A 24,457-nucleotide genomic window follows, 5' to 3' on the forward strand; every position below is an offset into this window, starting at 1 on the left:
ACTCCTAGGCGCAGGGTAAACAAAAATCTAAAAATAATAATAAAATAAATCTAGGTATCTCTGGTGCTTAAAAGAGAGCATTCCCCTTTCTTCCTTCTTTTCAGCATTCCTTTTAAAAGAAACCTGAATTTATAAATGCTTTCTCTGTCTCCCTGAGATATATGTACATCTTTTTAAAAAGTTACACAGACCTCTCGCCAGTTTTTCATACCAGTAAGGCCTTCTTTCTCCGAGGCCATCCTTGAAAGGTGAGCTGGTCTATTTGGGATTTTAAACCTAGGTGCCTGGCTCCTTAATGTACCATCCTGCTTGTCATAAAGAGAGGAGGTTTATTTTCCTTTGATAAAGGCAATTAACACAAACGTAACGGATTTTATTTGCCTGGCTCTATGTAACAGGATTTACTTTTCCTGCCGGCTCCTCGATGGACTGCTGTGCATTGCAGTCTGGTTTTTTTTTCTTTCTTTTTTTTTTTTTTTTTTTAAAGATTTTACTTATTTATTTGATAGAGAGAGATCCCAAGTAGGCAGAGAGACAGGCAGAGAGAGAGGGAGAGGGGGAAGCAGGCTCCCTGCTGGGCAGAGAACCCGACTCGGGGGCTCGATCCCAGGACTCAGATCATGACCTGGGCCGAAGGTGGAGGCTTTAACCCACTGAGCCACCCAGATGCCCCTGCAGTCTGGTTTAATGCTCATTCAATAGTGAGACTGTTGCCTTTCCTTCCTATATATTGTGGAAGCAAATTTCCGTGTCGGCAGGAGATCTGATTTATAATTACGTTTCTCCCAAATGGGTAGCCAATAGTAGATGAGGAAAAGCATCTCATTATAACAATACTCCGTTTAACAAATAAAGAAGAGTGATAGAATCAGAATACCACCATCGTGCGACCCCCAGTGAATGAGCGGATCCAGGCACCAAACACCGACAGCTGCTGCTGTCACAGACAGACAGCGCAGACACTCTGTGGCTCCTGCTGAACGGACACAACACCACCACGGCCTTGCCAGAGGGATCCAGCCTGAATCTGACCGGCCTCTGGACCGTTGCTAAGATGCAGGAAAAAAGAAATAAATGACGAGAGAGGAGCTGGTTGAGCTGTACTATAAATACACCATCAGCAGAATCCAGGACTGTGGGAAACTCCACGGGTCCAACAGCCCGGGGTTTTCATCACGAAATTGTGAGTGACCTTGAAGATTAAGAGACCGGAAAGGTACGTTTGAAAAAAAGGAACAACAAAAGTGCAAGAGAAAGCTACTGTGGTAGCAGATGCATACTTGCGCAACAAAACTATAACGAAATCCGGAGACGTGGTTGCCCATGAAGGTCAGGACTGGGGACATTTTATGTAGGAGGAAGGTGACTGTATTGGGGACAGGGTGAAAGCAGGGTCTCTCAAGTGCCTGGCAAGGCTCTGTTTCTCGACCTGGGGGTAGTTATCTGGGTGTTCCTATAATTCACTGAGCTATGAATCATAATTGTAAATTCTCTTTATAATCCAGCTCCTTATAATTCACATTATTTATGTGGGGTTTTTTGGTATCTGTGTTTTACTTTACAGTTCAAAAGGTTAAGATTATTTAAACCAAGTCCTGTAATCATTGTCTTCCCTGAAAATTCTGCATGGAATTAGAACAGAAGTGACTTGTTAATGAACTGGATGCAGGCTGGACTCAAGGAACTTCGATTTATATAATAAGGTAAGGCGAGTATCACGAAAACACCACAAGGGCGTGCATGGCTTATAGCTAATAACCAATAAATTTGTTTAGTTTACAGCAAGGAGAGAGTACTTCAGCATGAGATGATCAGGAAGGGCTTTCTGGAGAAGGGGGGATAGGAGCCATATTTTGAGTGGGTTTTTTTTTTTTTAAGATTTTGTTTATTTTTAGAGAGAAACAATGTGGTGAGAGCCCATGCGAGATGGGGCAGGGAGGGAAGGGGAAGAAGAGGGAAAGAAGCAGACAATCCCCCTCCCCCAAGAGCACGGAGCCCAATGCAGGGCTGGAACTCACCACTTCGAGGTCATGAACCAAAGTCAAGTTCATGACTTGAACCTAAAATCAAGACTCAATCATTTAACAAACCGAGCCACGCAGGGGTCCCTAGAATTTGAATTCTTAAGGGTATTGTAGTACCAGCAGATGGCTTCGTGTACACAAAATCAGAATTGAGAAAACTCGAACATCTCTTGAAGGAATGTTCTTTCCTTCATTGACCAACTTTAACTCATCCTTTAAGTCCACACATTACTTTCTCCAAGAACTTCCTTGATTCTCCCAGATCAGGTCAGGTTCTCTGTTATATGCTCTCTGGGCTCATTCTCATTTCCAACTCTTACCATAGTTGTAATGAAATGATGAACGGTGACATTAGTCATTTAGCATCTCTCCCCCTAGAACATAAGACTTTCTGAAGGCAGTGACTCTGGATGTCAGAGTCACGTCCTATTCCTATTGCCCAACCCTAAGCCTTGCATGGTAGACACTCAAAAACCTGAGTAAATAATGAGAGAAACCATTGGGCTGGAATGAAGGGTTATGCAGGAGACTAATAAAGTTGGAAATTTTATTGGGAGATAGATTGCAAATGTTCTAGAATGCTAGTGTTAAGTGCTTAGATTTTTATCCTTTTTTTAAAGAACTTAAACCACAGAAATTTATTGTCTCATAGTTTTGGAGGCTAGAAGTTCCAAATCATTCACCAACTTATAAATGTCATCGGGGCTGGTTTCTTCAAAGAACTCTCTCCTTGGCCTTGTCCATGGCTGTCTTCAGCATGCATCTCTTCACATGATCTTCTTTCTAAATGTATCTCTCTGTGTCCAAATCTCCCCCTCCCCCCTCCAAGATCTTATTTATTTATTTGAGAGAAAGAGAGCACAAGCTAGGGGTGGTGGGGATGGGGGAGGAGCAGAGGGAGAGGGAGAAGAAGACCCCCCACTCAACAGGGAGCCTGACGTGGGGCTCAATCCCAGGACCCGGAGATCATGACTGAAGCCAAAGGCAGATGTTTAACTGATTAAGCCACTCAGGAGCCCCCAAATTTCCCTTTTTTCTTAGGATTCCAATCATTTTGGATTAGGGACCACCCAAGAACACCACTTCAACTTGGTTACCTCTGTAAAGAAGCCTATGTCCAAAATAAGGTCACATTCTGAGGTACCAGTGTTAGAATTCCAAAATATTTTTTGTGGGGGACACAAGCCAACCCATAACACATGGCTAACTCCCCTCAACATGTGAGACTGTTCAAAAGTTTTATTTATTCTACATAAATTTCTTTATGTAGAACCCTACATAGAGTTATATAGAAATCTATCGAACCATAGAGCGATCTCTATGGTTCATGCCGCTCCCGATGTATCTTCCCGGTATGTTTGCTTTCCTGTCCCTTGGTATTTATTAAGCAGTGTTAGAAAATCCAGCAGATTATCCCTCAGTGGACTAGGAATGTCTTTACAAACAGAGATACCCTGAATTATGTCTGTATTTCACATAACGAGAACCACTTTTGGAATGAATGATACTACAATCTACATTTTTTAAATCTTCATTTACTCTGGTCACAGTATCAAACTAAAATGGTTTTAATATCTTTCAAATACAACTACATATTGCATATTAATAAATACACAACGTTTTACTTTAAAAAAAAAAAGATTTTATTTATTTATTTGACAGACAGAGAGCACAAGTAGGCAGAGAGGCAGGCAGAGAGAGAGGAGGAAGCAGGCTCCCTGCCGAGCAGGGAGCCCCATGTGGGGCTCGATCCCAGGACCCTGAGATCATGACCTGAGCCTAAGGCAGGTCATGCCACCCAGGCACCTAGAACCCCTAAAGTTTTACTTTTTAGTTATTTTTAAAAATATTTTATTTATTTATTTGACAGACAGAGATCATAAGTAGGCAGAGAGAGAGAGAGAGAGAGAGGAGGAAGCAGGCTCTCCACGGAGCAGACAGCTCAATGTGGGGCTCGATCCCAGGACACTGGGATCATGACCTGAGCCGAAGGCAGAGGCTTTATCCCACTGAGCCACCCAGACGCCCCAAGTTTTACTTTTTAATAGTATTTAGGCAGACAGTATAGCTTATATTCTAAAAACTAATCAGAATATTGAGATTTATATTCCTAAGTAACAAGATTTCACTCTTTTTTCTTTGAAGATTTTGTTTGTTTATACGACAGAGGGGGAGCACAAGCAGGGGAAGCAGCTGGCAGAGAGAGCAAAAGAAGCAGGTTCCCCTGCTGAGCAAAGAGCTCATTGTGGGGCTGGATCCCAGGACCTGAGCCGAAAGCAGATACTTAACCGACAGAGCCACCCAGGAGCCCCAAGATTTCGATCTTAATTCAAGGATATATTCTCTGTAAGTGCTTTTCAAAGTACACCCACAGCAGTATGACCCACTTCTGGAGGAAATCCGAAGCGTGGTTGGTCTGACGGTATTGGAATGGGTGCCTATAGCCCTACCCTTTTGTCTGACCTTGAGAGCCATGAGTTGGCTTCGAAAATTCTTAGTAATTCAAGGATTGAATACAACAGTGTGTAAAACTCACTGATCTAAAGGACAGAAAGTGAAGACTCTGAAAACAAACTGCTTTCTAAAAATCCTTATTTCCTCTATTAACCAAAAAACCATAATCTCTGAATTGTGGTCTCCATATTTTTATATTCAATATTTAACTTTCTACTCTCATGTTCTATTTATATATGTGTGGTACAGAATTTTTGCTGCTATAAATTAAACCAATGCAATATTTTCCATTAAACTACTGAAGCCATTTAACATGTTCTTGGCACTATGAGAATACGTAAAGACGTATTCTCTTGGTTCCAGGGAGCTCAGAGCCAAAGTGATTTAACTACACCAATATTTCTGGTTAACACACCTGCTTTTTCTGCCTTTTACCCTGGTTTTCTAAAAACTTTTCATTGGGATAAAATACACATAACATGAATTTACCATTTTCACCACTTTTAAGTCTACAGTTCAGTGGCATGAAGTTCGTTGACCACTCTCATCTCCAGAACTTCATCTTTGCAAACTAAATAAAATTCTGTACCCATTAAACAGTTACCCCCCATTCTCCTGTCTGTCCAGCCCCTGGCACATACCATTCTTCTTTCTGCCTCCATGAATCTGGCAGTTATCTCATAAGAATGGAATGATGCATTCGTCCTTTGGGCCTGGCTTACTTCACTCAGCATAATGTCTTTAAGGTTCAATCATGTAGCATCTGCCAAGATCTCATTCTTTACGCTGAGAACATTCCTGTGCATGTGTGCATGTGTGTTGCACTTTCTTAGCTTTCATCCATCAACTGATATTTGGATTGTTTCTACATTTTGGTTATTGCAAATAATACTGCTAAGAACATGAGTATACAACTCTCTGTTCAAGGTTTTGGGGTTTATGCCCAGAAGTGAAACTTCTGCGTGATATAACTCTATGTTTAAACTACTGAGGAAACACCACCCTGTTTTCCACAGTGAAAGCACCATTTTACATTTCCAAAAGCAATGCACAAAGATTCTAATTTCCCCATTCTTCATCAACACTTTTGATTCTGTTTTCTTTTATGTCAGCCATCTTAATGGGTGTGGGTCTCAGACTGATTTTGGTTTGTATTTCCCTAATGACTAACGATGTTTAGCATTCTTTCACAAGGTTAGGGAACATCTGTATATCTTATTTGGGGGAGATGTCTATTCAAAATCATTTGCCCATTTTTGAGTTAGGTTGTTTTCTTTTTTCTTTCTTTTTTAAATATATTTTTAAAAGATTTTCTTTATTTATTTGAGAGAGAGAGAAAGCATGAAAGGGGAGAAGATCAGAGGGAGAAGCAGACTCCCTGCGGGGCTGGGACCCTGATGCGGGACTCGATCCCAGGACTCCAGAATCATGACCTCAGCCAAAGGCAGTGGCTTAACCAACTGAGCCACCCAGGTGCCCCTTCTTTCTTTTTTTTAAAAATATATTTTTTTATTTATTTGACAGAGAACGAGAAAGCACAAGCAGGGGGAGCAGCAGAGGGAGAGGAAAACAGGCTTCCCACTGAGCAAGGAGCCCAATGCAGACCTGGTCCCAGGACCTTGGGATCATGACCTGAGTGAAAAGCAGACACTTAAAAGACTGAGCCACCCAGGCACCCTGTTTGTAATTGTTGGGGTCTTTACATATCCTGGGCATTAGTTGCTCATCAGATGTTTAATTTGCCTTTTCTCCATTTTGTGTGCTGCCTTTCTGTTCTGTTGACAGTGCATTTTGACACATGAAAGTTTTAAATTTTGATGACCAACTTGTCTATTTTCTTTTGTTGTCTGTGCATGTCAAAAAAAAATCATTACCAAATCCAATGTCATGTAGCTTTCCTCCTATGTTTTCTTCCAAGAGTTTTACAGTCTTTTTTTTTTTTTTTTTTTTTAAGATTTATTTATGTGTTTTGGGCGGGTGGGTGGGGAGCAGGGTCAGAGGAAGAGGGAGAGGAATCCTCAAGCAGACTCCCTGTTGAGCACAGAGCCCAATCCCAGGACTCTGAAATCATGACCTGAGCCAAAATCAAGAGTTGGATGCTTAACCAACTGACTCACCCAGGCGCCCCTTAAATCTTTCATGTTTTTAATGTAAGCATTTACAGCTATGTATTTCCTCCCTAGCAGTGTTTATGTTGCATCACATACATTTTGGGGAATGTTGTGGTTTTGCTTTCATTTGTCTCAAGATATTTCATAACATCCCTTGAGATTTCTTTTTTGACCCATTGGTTTTTAAACAGTGTGTTATTTAATTTCCATGTAATTATGAATTTTTTACTTCTCCTTCAGCTGATTGCTAATTTTATTCCACTGTGATGGGAAAACATATTTTGTATAATCTCAGTAGTTTTAAAATGTATTTATTTTTCTTGCGGCCTAATCTAGGGTTTCTACTAGAGAATGCTCCGTGTGCACTTGAGGAAACTGTGTACTCTCCTCCTGTTGGGTAGTGTCTGTGTGTCTGCTGGGTTCAACTGGTTTATAGTATTGTGCAGGTCCTATATTTCCTATTGGTTCTGTCGTGTTCTGTCGTTACTGAAAGTGGCACTGAAATCACCTACTATTTCTGTAGAGCTATCTATTTCTCTCTCCAATTCTGTCAATTTTTGCTTCAAATATTTTGATGATTTATTAGGTACATAAATGTAATTGTATCTTCTTGCTGTACTGAACCCTTTATTAATATATCTTTGTCTCTTATAGCCTTTTAAAAATCTTAAGTCTACTTTGACTCATAGTATTATGCTCTCTACTGCTGTCTTCTGGTTACTATTTGCATGAAATATCTTTTCCTATCTTCTCATTTTTAATTTGTGTACTCAGATCTAGAGTGAGTCTCTTGGAAACAGCATATAGTTGAGTCATGCCTTAGAAATCCCTGCTGCCAATCCGTGCCTTTTGATGCAGGGTTTAATCTACTTACATTGAAAGTAACTGATGATAGGGAAGAACTTACTTTTGGCCTTTTGTTGTTTTCTGTATGTCTAATAGCTTTTTTGTTCCTCATTTATTTTATTGCTGCCTTCCTTTCTGTTCAATTGATTTGTTGCTTTTTTTTAAGATTTTATTTATTTACTAGAGAGATGGAGATCACAAGCAGGCAGGGAGGCAGGCAGAGAGAGGAGGAAGCAGGCTCCCCGAGGAGCAGAGAGCCCAATGCGGGGCTTGATCCCAGGACCCTGGGATCATACCTGAGCTGAAGGCAGAGGCTTTAACCCACTGAGCCACCCAGGCGCCCCTGATTTGTTGCTTTTGTGACATATAACTAATACCCTTCTCATTCCCTTCTGTATGTTTTCAAACTATTTTACTTGTGGTTATCAAGGTGATTCTACATAACATCTTCAAGTTGTCAGAATCTACTTTTGTTGATACAAACTTAAGTTGCAAACAAAAATGTGCTTTTACTTATCTGTCTCCATCCCCGCACACTTACGTTACTGTTCCCACAAAGATATCTTTGTCGAATGAGTACATTTAAACACAGGCTTATGATGACCTTTTACGCTTTCTCTCTCAAATCCCGTAAAATTACAAAGCTGTCATCATCAAGACAGCATGGTACTGGCACAAAAACAGACACATAGATCAATGGAACAGAATAGAGAGCCCAGAAATAGACCCTCAAATCTATGGTCAACTAATCTTCGACAAAGCAGGAAAGAATGTCCAATGGAAAAAAGACAGCCTTTTCAATAAATGGTGCTGGGAAAATTGGACAGCCACATGCAGAAAAATGAAATTGGACCATTTCCTTACACCACACACAAAAATAGACTCAAAATGGATGAAGGATCTCAATGTACGAAAGGAATCCATCAAAATCCTTGAGGAGAACACGGGCAGCAACCTCTTCGACCTCTGCCGCAGCAACATCTTCCTAGGAACAACGCAAAAGGCAAGGGAAGCAAGGGAAAAAATGAACTACTGGGATTTCATCAAGATCAAAAGCTTTTGCACAGCAAAGGAAACAGTTAACAAAATCAAAAGACAACTGACAGAATGGGAGAAGATATTTGCAAACGACATATCAGATAAAGGACTAGTGTCCAGAATCTATAAAGAACTTAGCAAACTCAACACCCAAAGAACAAATAATCCATGGACATTGGGGAGGGTATGTGATTTGGTGAGTGCTGTGAAGTGTGTAAACCTGGTGATTCACAGACCTGTACCCCTGGGGATAAAAATATATGTTTATAAAAAAAAAAAAAAAAGAAATGGGCAGAGGACATGAACAGACATTTCTGCAAAGAAGACATCCAGATGGCCAACAGACACATGAAAAAGTGCTCCATATCACTCGGCATCAGGGAAATACAAATCAAAACCACAATGAGATATCACCTCACACCAGTCAGAATGGCTAAAATCAACAAATCAGGAAATGACAGATGCTGGCGAGGATGCGGAGAAAGGGGAACCCTCCTACACTGTTGGTGGGAATGCAAGCTGGTGCAGCCACTCTGGAAAACAGCATGGAGGTTCCTCAAAATGTTGAAAATAGAACTGCCCTATGACCCAGCAATTGCACTATTGGGTATTTACCCTAAAGATACAAATGTAGTGATCCAAAGGGACACATGCACCCGAATGTTTATAGCAGCAATGTCCACAATAGCCAAACTATGGAAAGAACCTAGATGTCCATCAACAGATGAATGGATCAAGAAGATGTGGTATATATACACAATGGAATACTATGCAGCCATCAAAAGAAATGAAATCTTGCCATTTGCAACAACATGGATGGAACTAGAGCGTATCATGCTTAGCGAAATAAGTCAAGCAGAGAAAGACAACTATCATATGATCTCCCTGATATGAGGAAGTGGTGATGCAACATGGAGGCTTAAGTGGGTAGAAGAAGAATAAATGAAACAAGATGGGATTGGGAGGGAGACAAACCATAAGTGACTCTTAATCTCACGAAACAAACTGAGGGTTGCCGGGGGGAGGGGGTTTGGGAGAAGGGGATGGGATTATGGACATTGGGGAGGGTATGTGATTTGGTGAGTGCTGTGAAGTGTGTAAACCTGGTGATTCACAGACCTGTACCCCTGGGGATAAAAATATATGTTTATAAAAAATAAAAAATTTAAAAAAAAAAAAAAAGAATAATAAATAAAATTATAAACCAAAGTCGCAACACTGGTTTTTATCCTTGCCCCTGTACTTACCTTTGCTGGAGATCCGTAGAGCTTCCTACGACTCTGGGTCACGTTTCAGTGTCCTTTCATTTTAACCTGGAGTTCTCTCCTTAGCAGTTCTTGGAGGTCAGGTCTAGTGGTAATAACTGCTTCCGCTTTTGTTTATCCAGGAAAGTCTTAATTTCTCCCTTATTATTTTTTAGTTATAACCATTTTTAAATGTACCATTCATGAGTGTTAACCACATTATTGCGCGACCGATTTTGAGAACTCTTTTCATTTTGCAAAACTGAAATTCTAAACTCATCATACAACAGTAACCCATTATCCCCTTCCCTCAGTCCCCGACAACTATCATTCTACTTTGTCTTTATGGATTTGGCTATATTCTGGGTATCTCATATAAGTAGAACCATCAAGTATTTGGGTTTTTTTGTGACTGGTTTGCTTCACTCGGCATAATAGCCTCAAGGGTCATCCATGTTGTAGCATGTGTTACATTTTCCTTCCTTTTTAAGGCTGAATAATATTTCATTGTGGGGATATTTTGCTTGTCCGCTAATCTGTCAGTGGACACTTGGTTTGCTTCCATAATAACTGGGGTATTGTGAATAATGCGACAATGAACATGGGCCTACAAATGTATCTTTGAGAGCTTGCTTTCAGTTCTTTGAGTATAAAACCATGCTGTACCATATGGTGATTCTGTTTAATTTTTTGAGGATGTGTCATACTGTTTTCTTTTTGCTACACCATTTTACATCCCCGTCAACAGTGTACAAGGGTTCCAATTTCTCCACACTTATTATTTTGTTTTGTTTGGTTTTGTTTTATAGCAACCATCCTTTAAAAAAAAAAAAAGATTTTATTTATTTGACAGAGAAAAACAGTGTGAGAGGGAACACAAGCAGGAAGAGTGGGAAAGGGAGCAGCAGGCTTCCCACTGAGCAGGGAGCCCAATGCGGGGCTTGATCCCAGGACCCCGGAATCACAACCCAAGCCAAAGGCAGATGTTTAAAGACCGAGCCACCCAGGAACCCCTACAGCAACCATCCTAATGGCCGTGGGGTGGTTTTCTCTTATTTTTAAAGGACAGTATTGTGTGGTGTAAAATTTGTAGTTGGAAGTTTTCTTTCACACTTTAAATACATCATCTTACTCCCTTATAGACTCTGAGGTTTCTCCTGAGAAGCTGACTGATAATCTTATTGAGGATCCCTTGTAGGTGACAAGCCACCTTTCTCTTGCTGCTTTCTGTTCCATCTTTGTCTTTCTATTATTTGATTATAACGTATGTTGCTATGGATCTCTTGAAGTTTATCCTACTTGGAGTTTAAATTTTCAATTTTTAGATTCATGTCTTTCTTCAGATTTGGGTAGTTTTGGCTGTTATTTCTTCAGCTAATCTCTTCCTCTTTGTCTCTTCTTCTGGTACTCCCATATACATATTATTGTCCTCTTGATTATATTCCGTAAGGCCCTTAAGATGTTTATTTCCTTCATTCTTTTTGCTCTTCAAAGTAATTTCTAAAGTACTACCTTTAAGTCTGTGGATTTGTCTGCCCGCTCAAACCTGTTGTTGAACCCTCGGTGAAATTTTCAATTAAATTATCCTTTCTCAGCTTCAAAATTTGTTTGGGCCCTTTTTATTTCTATCTCTTTGTTACTGTTCTCATTTTGATGGTTTTCCTAACTTCCTTTAGTGTTTTGTCATTTTCCTTTAACTCTTTGAGCAAATTTCGTAGTTACTTTGAAGTCCTCATTTAGGAAGTCTGATGCTTGCATTTCCTCAGCGAAGTATCCTACCACTTCACTTCCTTTTTTTGAATGGGCCGGGTTATCCTTCTTGTGATTTTTTTGGTTGAAAATTGGGCAGGTGAAAACCAGCCACTTCTTCCCGTCTTTGCAGACTGGGTCTGTGTCAGTTTATTCTTTACTAATTAGTAGGCTATGTTCTGAGCTTTGGGATCAAAGGAGAAAGCTAAGTCTTCAGGTGTTTTGGCATGCATTTCACCTAGGTGTGCACAATTTCCCCCTATACACACTGCCCTTATGTCTTAATTTCCCAGTTTCACTCCAATTTCTCCTTGGGGCCTTAGATGGTCTATTATATGTCTCCACTCACAATGTCCTGCCCTAGGTCTATCTGTGTCATAATCTCTCTATAGATTTTATGAGTAGTTTCTACCACTTTATGCTGCATTTCCTCTGGAGAACTCCAATTATGGGAAAAAGAAACGAGTCCTTCAGGCAGTCCCCAGACAAGTTAGAACAGTGCAAATAAGGTTTGCTCTGCTCCCTTTAGTTTGAGGTGGAGAAGGGTATTGGAAAACGGGCTGCTGCTTCCTCCAGATCAAGACTGCCCAGAAGTGGAGGGACAAGAATGAGCAAAACTTTCACGAATTTTCCTACCATTTTGAATGTAGCTTTTTCTTAACTGGACAGTCACTTGGTTACTGTAGACTTCTATTTTTCAGAGCTCCCTCAAGCTCAATTTATTATTTTCTTAGAAGATTTTTATTTGAGAGAGAGAGAGAGAGAGAGCACATTGGGAGGAGGAGAAGCAGACTTCTTGCTGAGCAGGGAGCCCAATGCAGGGCTTGATCCCAGAATCCCAACATCATGGTCTGAGCCGAAGACACTTAACCTACTGAGCCACCCAGGCACTCCCATCAAGCTCATTTTAGCTAGCTTTTGTTTTCAATGTCTCTGCTGGAGAACAAGAGCTTAGAGCTTCTTAGTCCTCTGTTTTGTTGATGTCACTATGGAATTTTTATTCTCAGTGCCATAGGAAGACTTCCAGCTTTTGAGCTGAGGATATGATATAAAGAAAAAGTACTTTAGAATATTAAGTACAGGCAGGTACACAGTGGGTGAGAGCGTGAACAGTGGAGGCAGCAACTAACCTGTCTTATTTTGCAGGCTCTGTGTCTCCTGAGGCTTGACTTTGTGGCCCAGTATACAGCACTAATCTTGGCATAAACTGTGTCCTCAACGGGCCTTTGTTGAACTAGATACCCAAAATTATAGCAGTTGTGACTGAGTACAGAGTCCTTAAGGCAGCCTCAATAGTGTGTGGTAGATTAGGCAGTCCAAACTAAACACACTCCATGAGACTTTTGTATCATGCTAGTGGGTAGAATCTCAAAGAGAGTCGGGCATGCCAGCTCTTGAAGCATTTATGGAAAAACCCCAGATGTCCTGCAGAAAAGCCACAGGGAGAACCTCATGAGGACGGTTACTGTGGATAGGGAACCCTCTTCTCCCTACTCTAGAACCATCTAAACAAAGGATCAGCAAATCCGAGCCTGTTGCCCGATTTTGTGGTTTTACTGGAACGGAGTCACACTCATCTATTCATAAATTGTCTATAGCTGCTCTCCCGTTGTGACATCAGAATTAAGTAGTTGTGACAGTACTCTTACGAACTGCAAAGCCTAAAGTATGATCTGGTCCTTCTGACCCCTGCTCTAGATAATACAGTGAGTCTACGTGGGCTGGAAGGCTGCTGTAGATGACCGTATCTCATAAGGGCCCAAGATGATGGATAACTAAGAAGTCCACAGAACCTGACTGATGAAACTTAGTAGTCCTCTTCTTCTCAGGGACAGAATGCTTGGAAGGACACAGGTTTCAACAAATGGTACTAGGACACATGGATATCTACATGCAAAAAAGTGAAGCTGGACCCCTTCTTCATACTATATACAACAATTAACTCAAAACGGACTGAAGACCTAAATGTATAAAATTTTTAGAAGTTACAGAGGAGTAATTATTTATGATCTTGATTTAGGCAATAGAATCTCAGATATGATACCAAAGCCAGAAGGAACCATAGGGAAAAAAAGGTTATGTTGGACTTCATTAAAATTAAAAACTTACATGCTTCAAAGACATCATCAATAAAGTGGGAAAAAAAAAACACCAAAAAAAGGGAGAGAGAAAAATTATGTCTGCTAAGGGTTTGGCATCCAGCATACATAAAGAAATCTTGCAATTCAACAGTAGAGACAAACAACTCAATTAAAAACGGGCAAAGGAGAAGAACAAGGAGACTGACCCTACATGACTTCAAGACTCAGTACGAAGCCACAGGAATCGAGACCGCGAGCTACTGGTGAAGGAGCACACAGAACAATGGGACAGAACAGAGTCCAGAACCACCTGTACAAAGAGACGCAACTGAGCTTTGACAAAGGATCAAAAGCAATCAGAGGGACAAAGGACAGTCTTCTCAGCAAAGGGTGTTGGAACAACTGGATACTCACACACCAGAAGAACAGGCAGATGTAGACCTTACATTTTTTGCAAAAAATCACTCAAAATTAACCAGACCGAAATGTGAAATACGAAACTATAAAGTTCCAAAAGGTAATACAGGAGGAAATCTAGGTGACCTCATGATGATAATCTAGCTTCACGGTGACTTTTTAGGTACAACATCAAAACTATGATCCATGAAAGAAAAAAATGGACAGGCTGGACTTCATTAAAATTAAAAACTTCTGTTCTGTAAAAGACTGTACAAGAATAAAAAGACAAATCGTGGACTAGCAGAAAGTATTTGCAAAACACTTATTTGATAGAGGCCTAGTATCCAGAATATATTTCAAAAACCACTTAAGTCTTAACAACAACAACAACAAAACCACCTAATTAGAAAATGGCAAGAGAGGCGCCTGGGTGGCTCAGTGGGTTAAGCCTCTGCCTTCAGCTCAGGTCATGGTCCCAGGGTCCTGGGATCGAGTCCTGCATTGGGCTCTCTGCTCAGCAGGGAGCCCGCTTCCTCCTCTCTCTCTCTGCCTGCTTCTCTGCCTACTTCTGATCTGTCAAATAAATAAAATATTTAAAAAAAAAGAAAATGGCAAGAGATCTGGACACTCACTAATAAAGATACACAGATGGCAAATAATATGGATATCTTATGTCTTTAGGGAATTTCAATGAAAACAACATGATACCACAACATACCTATTAGGATGGCCAAAACCCGAAACACTGATACCACCAAATTCTAATGAGGACACAGAACGAAAGGAATTCTGATTCTCTGCTGCTGAGCGGCACAGTCATTGTGTAATGAGGGTTACCAGTTTCCTATAAAACTAAACAAACCCTTACCCCATGACCCAGCTGTTATACTCCTTGGTATTTTCCAAAATGAACTGAAAACTTCTGCTCACACAGATGTGCATACACATGTTTACAGTGGCCTTTTTTTTTTTTTTTAAGATTTTCCATTTATTTATTTGACAGAAATCACAAGTAGGCAGAGAGGCAGGCAGAGAGAGAGAGGGAAGCAGGCTCCCCGCTGAGCAGAGAGCCCGACGCGGGACTCGATCCCAGGACCCTGAGATCATGACCTGAGCCGAAGGCAGCGGCTTAACCCACTGAGCCACCCAGGCGCCCCTACAGTGGCCTTTTTTGATGATTACCAAAATCTGGAAGAAATTAAGAGGACTTTCAATAGCCGAATGGATAAACAAACAGGTATACCCAGATAATGGAATACTAAATACTATTCAATACTAAAAAGAGATGAGCTATCATGCCATGGAATCACATGGAGTAACCTTTTTTCAGAAGATTTTTTTATTTGTCAGAGAGAGACAGAGATCGAGCACAGGCAGGGGGAGCAGCAGGAAGGAGAAGCAGGCTCCCCGATGAGCAGAGATCCCGATGCGGGGCTCGATCCCAAGACCCTGGGATCATGACCTGAGCCAAAGGCAGACGCTAAACCAACTGAGCCACCCAGGCGTCCCCAAATGGAGTCATCTTAAATGCATATTGCTACGTGAAAAATCCAACCTGCCGAGACCACATACTGCACGATTCCAACTGTATGACCCTCTGAGAAAGGCAAAGCTGTGGAGACAGTAAAAATACCCGTGACTGAAAGGGATTCGAGGAAGAGAGGGGATGAAAGGTGGAGCACAGGGTGTCTTCGGGAAACTGAAAATATTCTGATGATACTATAGTGGCTGAATACATGTATTTGCCACAACCCCCATTCCATCTATGCATTACTGCACTTTCTAATGTACAACAGAGTGAACCCTAATATAAACTATGAACTTTAAGTAGTAAAAGTTTATCAACACTGGCTCACCAAATGTGACGAGTATACCACACTAATGCATGATGTGAGTAACAGGGGAACCTTCGGAGGGGGCAAGGGCCTGCATAGGAATTCCCTGTACTTTCTGTTCAGTTTCTCTGTGATCCTCCTTGAAAAAAAATTTTTTTTTTTTTTGTTAAGTGCAAAGGATTTCAACAAACATTCCTTCAAAGAACATATAAAAGTGGCCAGTAAGGACACAAAAAGATGCTCGGCTTTAACAGCCATTAGGGAATTATAAATGAAAACCACAGAGAGAGAGAGCACTTCACAACCACGGGGATGGCTCTAACCAACAGGGACAGTAACAAGAGAGAGACGGGCTCCGCCACGCCCTCCGCCACGTCCCGCCGGTGGAAACACGGTACAGTGCGAGTGCTACGGAAAACAGCCTGGCAGCTCATCAAACAGTTAAACAGAATCATCACATAGCCCACCAATTCCACTTTTTTTTTTCTAAGATTTTTTATTTCTTCATGTAACAGAGAGATCACAAGCAGGCAGAGAGGCAGGCAGAGAGACGGGAAGTAGGCTCCCTGCCGAGCAGAGAGCCCGATGTGGGGCTCGATCCCAGGACTCTGGGACCATGACCTGAGCCGAAGGCAGAGGCTTAACCCACTGAGCCACCCAGGTGCCCCCACCAATTCCACTTTTAAGCATATGCAAGAGAAAGAACACAAGTCACCAAAATTTTCTACAGGAATGTTCACAACAGCCAGAGTAGAAACAACCTGAACATCCAGCAACTGAGGAATGAACAAACAATGGTACATCCGTGCAATGAGCTACTGTTCAGCCATAAAAAGCAACAACATAGCTGCACCATGAAAATACGCTAACCCAAAGAAGTCAGATGCTAGACACCATATACTGTAAGACTCGATTTGTGTGAAATGACCCAGACAGGCAACACATCCAGGAGAAAGCAGGTCAGTGGCTGCCAGAGGCCGTGGGGGAAATGTTGATGAAGAGTGATGGCTGTTCTGGAATTGGGAGCGATGGTGGTGCAACCCTGTGATATAGTCAAAACCACAGAATGGTATACTCTTAAAAATAAGTAAAAGGATCTCTAAGCAGTTTTACTTCCTCTTAACCCATTTGTTCATTGTGTAATTAAACAAGGTCTATGATTCTTTTCAGAGTCTGTGATCTGTTTTTTGTTTACTGGAGGAATGATCCACTTACACAAGCGGGTGTTAAATTAGTTTCCGGGGAGAAAATGATTTAGCAAAGGCTTTCTGGAGCATTGATTTACTTATTTCTCACTACGGGGTAAGCTTTTGAGCTGGTGCACAATTTAGGGAAATGGTACCCACTATTTTATGAACAAACCCTGAATAAATGGGAAGTCCTCTGAGGTGGCAGTAGGTCATACTGTAACTTTTTAAAAAAAGATTTTATTTATTTGACAGAGAGAGATCACAAGTAGGCAGAGAGGCAGGCAGAGAGAGAGGGAAGCAGGCTCCTCGCTGAGCAGAGAGCCCGATGCGGGACTCGATCCCAGGACCCCGAGATCATGACCTGAGCCAAAGGCAGAGGCCCAACCCACTGAGCCACCCAGGCACCCTCATATTGTAACTTTTTTAAAAAAAGATTTTATTTATTTAGAGAGTGTGCGTGGGAGGGCGAGGGGCAGAAGGAGAGAAGACTCTCAAGCAGACCCCCCACTAAGCATGGAGCCCCATGTGGGGCTTGATCCCATGACCCTGTTATCATGATCTGAGTCAAAATCCAGAGTCTGACACTTAATCAACTGAACCACCCAGGTGCCCTCATGCTCTAACTTTTAAGCAAAAGGGGGCAAGGGAAATATTTGGGTCGGGAAATATTTGGGTAAACCTCTCACTGGGAGTCAATTTTTTAAGAGTTCAGCCGTATTATCTTCTTGATAGATAACTGAAAAATCTTCCTGTGTCAAAAACTAGGGCTTTCCCCTTAAAAAAAAACAAAAACAAAAACTGAGATTCTAGGAAAGCTTGGAATAACAAAGGGAGACTGGTCGACCTAAAAATACATCTAGCTACAGTGACTGAGCCCTACACTGGCAACAATTCTCAAAACTCTGCCTTCCTCACATGCCTGACCCAGATCCCCTTAGAGCTGCCCCTCCTAGGGTGACCAGACACTGGGAGTGAGCCTCTGTATGGGGACATAATTCCACTGTCAAGAACACATTCCGTAACACGCACAAAGGCCAAGGACAGCAAACACACGAATGTGCTTTCTTCTTTTTAAAGAACACAACAGTCACAGGGTCAGAAACGAAAACCACACAGAAGGATATAAAATGAAAAGACTCTCAGACTCCCCCGCTCTCCTTCCCGGATGTGGTACTGATTACATTTCCTGTGCAAATTACCTTATTTCTGAAATGTTATTAATATGGCAGGAATATTACACAGAATATATTTCCTCTAAGTCTTCCAGAGCCTGCCTGCCTTCATCAGAAATGGAGGTTAAATTCAGGTCCCAAGTATTGAAACTTGAAATTTTCTTGCAATCTAAAACAGATTTCAGACCTAAATAGATTCAATTTCTTTTTTTAATAAAAAACTTACACATTTCACCTTTTAAGTCAGATTTTATTTCTATTCATGGCAAAACAAACTCTTCAAATATTTATAAAATACCAAAAGTTGGCAGTCACTTGGAAATAATTTATTATTAACTAGATTAATCCATTAAATGCACTGAATACACTCAAGGTTAAAATGAAACAGTGACACAGGTTCGATGCCTTGACAAATAAATCAACAGTTCCTGGTAAAACTCCCAATACCGAAGAGAAGTTTAAAAACAACTGCCCTTCGAATTCTAGTTTTGTGCCTGTAAACAGGTCTCAGCTGATCCTCAGTGATAACAGGTTAACCACCACATCACTGTGACTGGTGGGGTTGGGGGTGGTTGAAATAATCTTGTCATTACAAGGGCGTGGGAAGTAACCCAATTAATCGCACCAAAAAATATGTAATCTCACAATAAAAGGAGCACTGATTTGAAAAATTAATGTCTGTGGGCATTTTCTTCCCCAAATGGGGGGCAGAACAAATGTGGACAATTACTGTTCAGCAATATTCCCAGGACCGAAGGCAGCCACCCGTCTGGGGCTCCTGAACTCTCCAGACCTCGGTATCAGCAAGCTCCCGGAACTGGAGCGCTGAGGCCACTGCCACCACCAACAAGCTCCAGTTCTCATAACCAGGCTCTAGTCCTTCATATCCGGTCCCTATCTGTGCCCCTTCTAAAGACGCAAACAACCCACCCTGGTGCAAGCGCAGCCCACCTGGCCTCAGGGGGCGGGCAGGAGACGCACATGGTCCGACGGGCAGCCAGCACTGGACTTCGGTCACTGCTGTCCGCGGCCTGCTGTGCGGCTCATCCACTGGAACGGGCGGGTGCCCTAAGGTTGCAGACTAAGTAGTGAGCCGGTGAACAAGAGCCCTGCCAGGCCTCTCTTCTCTTATCCTTGCTGTTCTCGAGGAAGAGATTCCTCTCCGGTGAGCCAAGTCCAGCGGCTCATTCCAACCTACAGCAACGACATGTGGCTCCGGGAGCGTCTGGTCATCTGCCTGGATTCTCCCGGCTCAGCACCCCACAATGGTACTCAGCGTCCCTGCTCAGGAAGCGCCAAGAGCAGCAGACGACATGACTCCGACACGGCCCATCACAGGCGACACAAGCAGTCCTCCTGCTGCATACAGGGCCTGCCCACGACTACGGCAAAGGCCACAGAAGAAACATTTTTACCACAGGGGTTGCACGGTCATCGTCCTGACGTCGTCCGCCTCCCTTCAGCTCTCTGCCCTGACAGCCTCCGTCTGTCTTCACCACGCTGTGTCTCTCGGAGGCATGAGGAGCTCTTCTAAGCTTGTTTTTGTGGTTTCTGCAGCCAATTGTGAAACCAGGCCTGCTGGGACGGAGAGGGAAACCCTGAGCAATCCTCTGGGTGCCCAGGCACCGGCTGCTGACTTCTCAGGGTCTTGAGGCAGCCAGGCCGGCCGTGCCCCCCCTATGCAGCGTCCTCGTCATCCCCCATCGCGTCGTCCGGGTTCCTCTTCGGCTCGGCCTCTGGCCCCGCGGGCAGAATGCTGGTCACGGTGTGGAGAAGCGCCTCGATCTGCTCCTCCGTGAGCCGCTCTTCACTCTCCTCCACCATCTGCAGAAGGAGACCTCGGAGGGTTACGGTCGAGCCGCACAGGCTGAGTCCGGCCCTGCTCTCCCCACCCACGCTGTTCCCGGTCTGCTGGCCTCCGGCGTGCCGGGCTCGGGGCCTGGCTCCAGAGCCCCCCGGGGCTCTCGGTCCTCTCCGTCCTGGCGGGAGGGAGGCAGAAGCCGACTCCAATTCCGAAGCCACTGCTCAAAATGGGTCGAGGCAAAAAGCAAGTTGCAGGTTAGCACTTTTCCTCAAAAAAACAGAAAACTCTACCAGTCCTACATCCACCCACGTGCACACGTGAGTCTGTTGTATGTGCCAAGGAAACTCACCTCTGGCGAGCGAAATGGCCCTTTACACACTTCTGTACTTCACAAGCACAGCTGTAACTCAGGAGTCCTACCAGCGACTCACCTGACGGTGGCCCACTGCGTGCCAGAGGCTCCTCTACTTCGCATCCCCACTCCCACCACCGGCAGCTCTTCCGGGAGCTCGCGGGCCTGACCGCACACGGCACGTCCCGTCTGGTACTTCTCTCAATCCTCGCAACAAGCCCGGCCCAGGAGAGGATGGGAATCCCAAGCCAGACCTGCCCAACACTTAACACCTATAATCAACCTAACACACACCATGTGGCCCTGGTGCTCTCCTGGGAACGTGGAGCAGGAGTCTGAGGAGTGACGGCTGGGGAATGACCCCTGCTGTCTCACTAAATTAGGTCCACTTAGAGCCCAGCTTGACACGTCCTGGAAATCTACACACGAACGACCGTCAATTATGAGCGAGTTTTCTCAGCCTCACCTCTAGTTCTCCATTTATTAAGGAATACAAACACAGTCAACAATGTTTTTAAGAGTAACAAACCGGCAGGCAAAGCACTACTAACCCATGTTCCCTCAGGGGCACCAGTCATATACCACAAATGGCTAGACGTGTCCAGGGTCCTGTCGTGCGGCATTTCCCAAAGCAACTCTGAAATCTGCCAACTAAGACCAAGAGGAATCCCACGAAGAAATCCTAGCAGATTTAAGTAAAACAAATGACAAGCTAGGCTTACAACCCTGAAAAGGATTTCAGTCTGACTATCTCACTTCAGACGACGGCAGAGAAGCTGATCAGATCAGGTAATGTGTCCAAGATCACATCACAAACTCCTGGCAAACCACTGGTCTCTTCAAGTTTCTACAACCAGAGAACAATCCTGAGTGTTCGAGGGTGGGAGATCCTGAGTGAACCAATGGGGCTGCGGTCACATAAAATGACCATTTCCTAAAGATTCAAAGGCTCCGTAAAATGTAAGCTCTATTGAACAAGAAATGATCCTCAAAAATCCATTTTTTAAAATTGTAAAATTAGGGTGTATAAAAGGAAGTAATCTAACACAGACTGTCTCCAGAATATGAAGGAGTTGGAAAGGGGTACATCTGATTTGATTATTTAATCTTAAGAAAAGATGGTCTCCACCGAGAGAGGAATGTCTCCAAATTCATGAACTGGCACATGCATTTGGTTCACAACTGCTCCCCAGCTTGGGGGAAGCGGGCAGGGAGGTCCAGATGGCTCTGGGACGCTGACAACCAGCAGTACTCGTGCGGGGGCTTTCCCGCAGTCACCACCCAGCACGCGGCCGTCCACAGATGCATAAGCGCGGGCTCAGCATTATGAAGAAAACCTAACTTGGGCCTCACAGCAAATAGTGCAAGGTCTTGTGACTTTGGATTCCAGCTCTTTCTAGAGTACGATGCCTCTGTTCTCTCCTCCCTCAGAGATGCAGACTGGAGTCCACTGGTTTGAAAAAATTTAGTTATACGACTTCTGAGAAGCCTTCATTTTTAGAACACCAAATAGAGAAGACTTGACCAGGCCACCTTCCTGCATCCCTGTCCCTGGTCTGGCAGATGCAGCGATGGTCACGCCTCAGCTAATGTGAGCGCGCCCAAGAACAGAAGCTTTCATCAGCACACACTCCTCGGGTCACAAACTTTTCACACTAAGATTCCCAGTCACAGCAAGAAAACCCAAACCTCATTAAGCAAAATGAAACACACAGACACAAAAAGAAACTCTCAGAAACCAAAAACTTACTAACCCCTCTTGGATCAAGACAAAATGATACGAACTGTATCACTCGTCCCCTTTTCTTCCCAACACAGAGGACACTGAGGCCAAAATAAGGGAGCGCAAAGCACCATCTCAACATTCTCTAAACACCTGAGTTCTCAAGTCGTTCCGGATATAAGGGCGCACGAATGTGAAAATCCCAAGTATTTGCAGATGGGTCAGAAAGAAAGTTTTATCACATACAAATTCCTAGGGGCTGTCAAACTGGCCTATTCTACTCCAAAAATGGTTGCTTCTCATTCTAAGCTGTCAAGGCAAACTTCCTACTTTACCTGAAACAACAAAACAACTCAAACTAGTAACAATGGACACTTCTAACTATTTGACCCAGAACAGTTCACTTAATCTCTGTAACTTTCAAGTTTTCTCCACTGTAAAATGAAAGTAATGCCTACAGTAAGGACCAAATGAGAACACATATTACAGTGTTTTGTAAGCCATCAAACTCTTATTCACTCCAAGACATTTAATAATCACTTTTTTTTCTTTTTCTTTTTTTTTTTTTTAAGATTTTATTTATTTATTTGACAGAGAGAGATCACAAGTAGACAGAGGCAGGCAGAGAAAGAGGAGGAAGCAGGCTCCCCGCTGAGCAGAGAGCCCGACGTGGGGCTCAATCCCAGGACCCTGAGATCATGACCTGAGCCGAAGGCAGTGGCTTAACCCACTGAGCCACTCAGGTGCCCAATAATCACTTTTTTAAAAAAAAAGATTTTATTTATTTATTTGACAGAGATCACAAGTAGGCAGAGAGGCAGGCAGAGAGGGGTGGGGAAACAGGCTCCCCACTGAGCAGAGAGCCCAACGCGGGGCTCCATCTCAGGACCCTGAGACCATGACCTGAGCGGAAGGCAGAGGCTTAACCCACTGAGCCACCCAGGTGCCCCTATAATCATTAACTTTAAAAAAAAATATTTTGCTTATTTATTTGACAGAGAAAGACAGAACACAAGCAGGGAGAGGGGGAGAAGCAGGCCTCCCGCTGAGCCAGGAGGCTGATGCGGGGCTCAATCCCAAGACCCTAGGGCCATAACCTGAGCTGAAGGCAGAGGCTTAACCATCTGAGCCACTGACTTTTAACAGGCATACATATATGGTAGTGCTATTCAGGACAGTGGCCTGTGAGGTCATGAGGCTCACTGTCCTGTGAGCTCACGAACTGAGAGCCAGAGAGCTCACGAACTGTTCCCATACGAACACACGAGTGGCAGAAATTACAGAAGCTGGTGGCTTCCTCCTTCCCTCACAGACAGCAGACAGTCACCTGTGGATCTGTGGATCTCAGCAAATCATGGCTGAGGTGTAACTAAAAGCAGCTTCAGCCTTCAAAATGGAACACTAATAAATGCTGGGTGCCGCACATGCTTCTGGGTGTGAGAATAAATGAGCTGTAAGGTTACCGCAGGGAATCCTCTGTACTTCACACCCTGCGCGAAAACCTCATTTCTTATCCCTCCTTGGGAGAAGAGACACTGCCACAAGCCTTGGTAAATGTTTCGCTACCCTCTTAGCCCAATCCCAGGCTTTGGGGAAACCGGACTACAGAATGGTCTGACTGCTGGGAAACAACATACACATGAAGACCTACTACCCACCTGTGAAAAGAACAAAAGAACAGACAGTCTCCGGGGATGCCACACACATCTTCCTTCTCGCTATGCAGAGCACATGGCTTGGAGGAGAAAGTATGGCTTTGTCAGACAGACCCAATTAGCCCGTCACTAGCACAGATTCTGCGGAGGGCATGAAAGGTGACATCCACAAATCCCATGGCATACAGCAGGCACTCTTAATAGTAGCTAATTGTACCAAGTAACGACAGAGTTTCTACAGGGCTGAGGTCACGCTAATCCTCATCTCCTCTCTCCTCTGTCACTGAGCCATGAATAACATATGTTGCTGATTAAAGTTGGAGGAGACAGGACATGTGATCTTTAACCCAGAGGGACATGGATTAGTTTCCTGCTGATTTGTTTGTTTTTTCTTTTCTAAGCCGTATCTCCAACACAGTTGAAAGCATCAGAATAAGGGTACCAAAAAAAAAAAAAAAAAAAAAAAAGGATTTCTATTTAGCCTAAAGGCCAGTTCCCCCAGAAAGTCACCCTTTATGGAAGGAATTTTTCTAATTTAATTTTAGGTGCACTTTGAAGGACAGATACAACACTGGGATGACAATAAAAGTTATAGTCAAAAACTAAATTCCCGTGACACTTTCAAAAAGGGTTCTTTATAAAGCAACTCTAAACATCATAGGTATTTCTGGTTACTTTCTTCCACACTTTTCTGAAGGAACTTTGACAAAGGAGAAGTTCTTCTAAACTTGACTTTGCAAATTCCTTAATTCTCCTTTTGTTAATTCTCCGATCAGTTTT

General features: G+C 43.1%; 1 protein-coding gene and 1 long non-coding RNA gene across 3 annotated transcripts in view; one reads left to right on the top strand and one right to left on the bottom strand.

Annotated features, from left to right (window-relative positions):
• Window positions 1-24,457, bottom strand: part of CRCP (CGRP receptor component) — a 93,163-nt gene that overhangs the window by 33,806 nt on the left and 34,900 nt on the right. The window contains exon 6 of one of the 2 annotated variants that reach the window (XM_059155261.1): window positions 18,953-19,967. The exons of the other annotated variant lie outside the window; for it this stretch is intronic. Coding sequence (XP_059011244.1) covers window positions 19,821-19,967 — 147 coding nt within the window. The 3' untranslated portion in view covers window positions 18,953-19,820. Of the gene's footprint in view, window positions 1-18,952; window positions 19,968-24,457 lie in introns of those variants that run through there. 2 annotated transcript variants of the gene reach the window in all.
• LOC131819862 (uncharacterized) lies at window positions 722-13,752 on the top strand. Its single transcript, XR_009349356.1, has 4 exons — window positions 722-1,216; window positions 1,565-1,703; window positions 4,170-4,370; window positions 13,165-13,752. It is a non-coding gene; the product is annotated as an uncharacterized LOC131819862 (long non-coding RNA).

Source organism: Mustela lutreola, chromosome 17 (genome assembly GCF_030435805.1).
Source record: "Mustela lutreola isolate mMusLut2 chromosome 17, mMusLut2.pri, whole genome shotgun sequence".
In the NCBI taxonomy this organism is placed as follows: domain Eukaryota; kingdom Metazoa; phylum Chordata; class Mammalia; order Carnivora; family Mustelidae; genus Mustela; species Mustela lutreola.